This window comes from Jaculus jaculus, chromosome 5 (assembly GCF_020740685.1).
Source record: "Jaculus jaculus isolate mJacJac1 chromosome 5, mJacJac1.mat.Y.cur, whole genome shotgun sequence".
In the NCBI taxonomy this organism is placed as follows: Eukaryota; Metazoa; Chordata; class Mammalia; order Rodentia; family Dipodidae; genus Jaculus; species Jaculus jaculus.
In genome coordinates, this window is record NC_059106.1 from 157914048 (window position 1) to 157916906 (window position 2859).

At 37.1% G+C, this 2859-nt stretch overlaps 1 protein-coding gene across 4 annotated transcripts in view; it reads left to right on the plus strand.

Moving 5' to 3' along the window:
* Son (SON DNA and RNA binding protein) overlaps positions 1–2859 on the plus strand; it is a 38159-nt gene that overhangs the window by 20383 nt on the left and 14917 nt on the right. For 3 of the 4 annotated variants that reach the window (XM_045149571.1, XM_004654447.2, XM_045149572.1), the window contains exons 5-6: positions 9–155; positions 340–528. In XM_045149571.1, the coding sequence (XP_045005506.1) occupies positions 9–155; positions 340–528 (336 nt within the window). Of the gene's footprint in view, positions 1–8; positions 156–339; positions 529–628; positions 1431–2859 lie in introns of those variants that run through there. The other variant, XM_004654449.2, reaches the window with a different exon arrangement.

Below are 2859 nucleotides of genomic sequence, written 5' to 3' on the forward strand. Positions count from 1 at the left end.
ATTTAAAGAAATGCAAACAGATTGCACAGAGTAAAGAAGATGATGATGTAATTGTGAACAAACCTCATGTTTCGGATGAAGAGGAAGAAGAACCTCCTTTTTACCATCATCCCTTTAAACTCAGTGAACCCAAGCCCATTTTTTTCAATCTCAATGTAAGTATTTCTGCTTGATCAATGAGATTCATGTAGCTATTTAAAACTTGTAGGTAACTGAGTGTATTAAGTGACAAAGTTTCCTCTAAAAGTAACATCTTCAGAGTTTTTTGAAATTCTTGAGAAACCACTTCTGTTTTCTGCCATTGATTTTTAATTAAGAACTATTATATTTTATATATAGATTGCTGCAGCAAAGCCAACTCCACCAAAAAGCCAGGTGACATTAACAAAAGAATTTCCTGTGTCATCTGGATCTCAGCATCGTAAAAAAGAGGCAGATAGTGTTTATGGAGAGTGGGTTCCTGTAGAGAAAAATGGTGAAGAAAATAAAGATGACGATAATGTTTTCAGCAGCAGTTTACCCTCAGAGGTAAGTAGTAGGAATATCATATGTTTTTATTTATTATATCTGAATCTTCCATTTTATTGTTATTTTATATCTGATTTGGATTCTGTTTCACTCTTCTTAGGGCCGGGTTAAACGGCAGGGCCGGGTTAAACGACAGATGAAACAACCCGCAGCTTCTCATTTGACAGTAACTCGATGCAATTCACTTTGTGGAACGAAGCCACAAAGTGAAAAGCATCGAATTGCAGAGAAAAGTGTTATCACATCCCTACCCAACATTGGGCCCTCCTTGCACTTGTGGGAAGGTAGCCCAAGGTACAACTACTTAGCCTCCCGTTTTGCTTCTAGGCTCTATAGTTCTAGATTTTGGTGGTAGCAAGTTTATTGGGTGGAGGGATTGAGGGGAAAGAAGGCAGATCTTCAGGTTTAACACAAGAACTGGATTGGAAAAGGTCAATGTAGTCTGATGTGAACATCTTGGGTACATAGCCCACTGCCCTAAAGTAATGATTTCTTACTATATATCTTTGGGTTGTCAGATAGCCTTTAAATCATTCACCCTGCCCTGTGCTACCTTAGCCCTTTTGAATTCTTGTGTTTAACCTAATGTTCAGCCTTGGTACTCCATTCCCTTCTCCTTCCCCCTCTTTGCTACTATTAAAAGTCGGAGAAGTGGAATTTATACATTGAGATTTCAACAAGGCTATAGTTGTATCTTGTCAAAATGATGCAGAAACAATGCCAAGTGTCAAAACAGCCCCATTGAAATGCCGCCTGATTAAATACCGTGCTGCTAAATACAGTGCACATGAGAACAGCAAGACTGTATATATATGTAAATATATATATATCTGTATCTTTGTATGTATCTCTGTATCTGTATCTTTGCTGTATCTTTTAATAAACAGTTTACTTTTATTTAACTTGTTGTGCAAAATCACGCTTGGGGATCTGGGAGGGTGGAGATTTTACTAGGGGAGGTGGGAATTTGAACAATATCATAGATTAGTCGTCACCTCTTACTCTTGGTTTCCAAAGCCTTGACATTTGTCCAAGGACTGGACTAGATATTTGATGGCCTTATGGGCTTCTTTTTTCTTACAATTCTAGATGTGTAGGTCTGACAGACCTCTGCTCTTCACTTAAGGCTCCCTACATTGGCCATATCATCTTCCAGTAAACACTTCCAATTCTGCAAATCCTGTTTATAAATCAGAAAGGAAACAGAACCCAAATCAGAAACTACTTTTATGTAGTACTTTTCCCCCTTAGATATTCACAGGCGACATTTTCACTGTGTTTTTTTGACCTGCGGCATTCTGAAAAGGAACAAGTGTATAAAGTTGGACATAGCTAATCAGTGCAACTAACTTGTAGGTGATAGTTTATCTTCACATGGAGTTCCAACAACTGAGGCAAGCTATACCAACACTTGTGAGGTGAGGGACAGCTGGCTTGGACAATATTTTAGTGACACAAGTTGAGTGCTCAGTTACTAATTTGCAATTATTAGGCTACTTGCACATCTTAAGAGGAAAGGTTAACTGACATTTGGAGCTTCTTAATCTTGTATTAACTGGATATAAAGTAAGATGAGATGGCAATATGGACTTAGGTAGACATCCTGATATGTATGCTTTTAGTATTTATTTCAGATTAAGCATTTAAGCAGAACATAGAACCTCCCATATAGTGAAGAACTACAAATATATACTGCAGAATTCTGAGAGGTTTTCCTAAGAAATGATCATAACTTCACATTAGTCGAACCTTGGGGAAACAGCTTGGTAAATCTTGATTCCACTTCTTTTTAATAAAAAAAACATGTTTACTACTTGAAATTTAGTAAGTAATTTCAGTCTTAACACCAAAAGTGTGATGCCTTAACTTTGTCTCTTATCAAAGGTAGAGGAGTAAAAGATATATGGGGGCAGTGTTGATAGAAAAGAACCTTTTATTTAAACACAAGGGAATGTCTGCGCAGAGGATCAGATGAGTAAAGCAGGTGTCTTTTCTGGGAAGATAAATACAGTGCCAGGAGCTGTAAGCTACTTATGTGTACAGTATTAGACTATAGATTAACCTTAGTTCCAAATGATAGAATCTCAAAAATTTAGGAAGAGGATTGTTTGGCTTTCAAAATCTGCACATATGTTGCACCAGTGTTAAACACGCAGAGGAATGTTCACCAGCTATAATGTTCAGTACTAGGTTTTTAGCTACCATCTAAAGTATACTGTATTTCTAAAGTTAGTATTCTTTACACCAGTGGAATACTTTCATTGACATTTTCTGGGAGCGCTGACCCTTTTGGTTACATTAGGAGTGAAAAAAAAAACAAGCTTCTTAAAA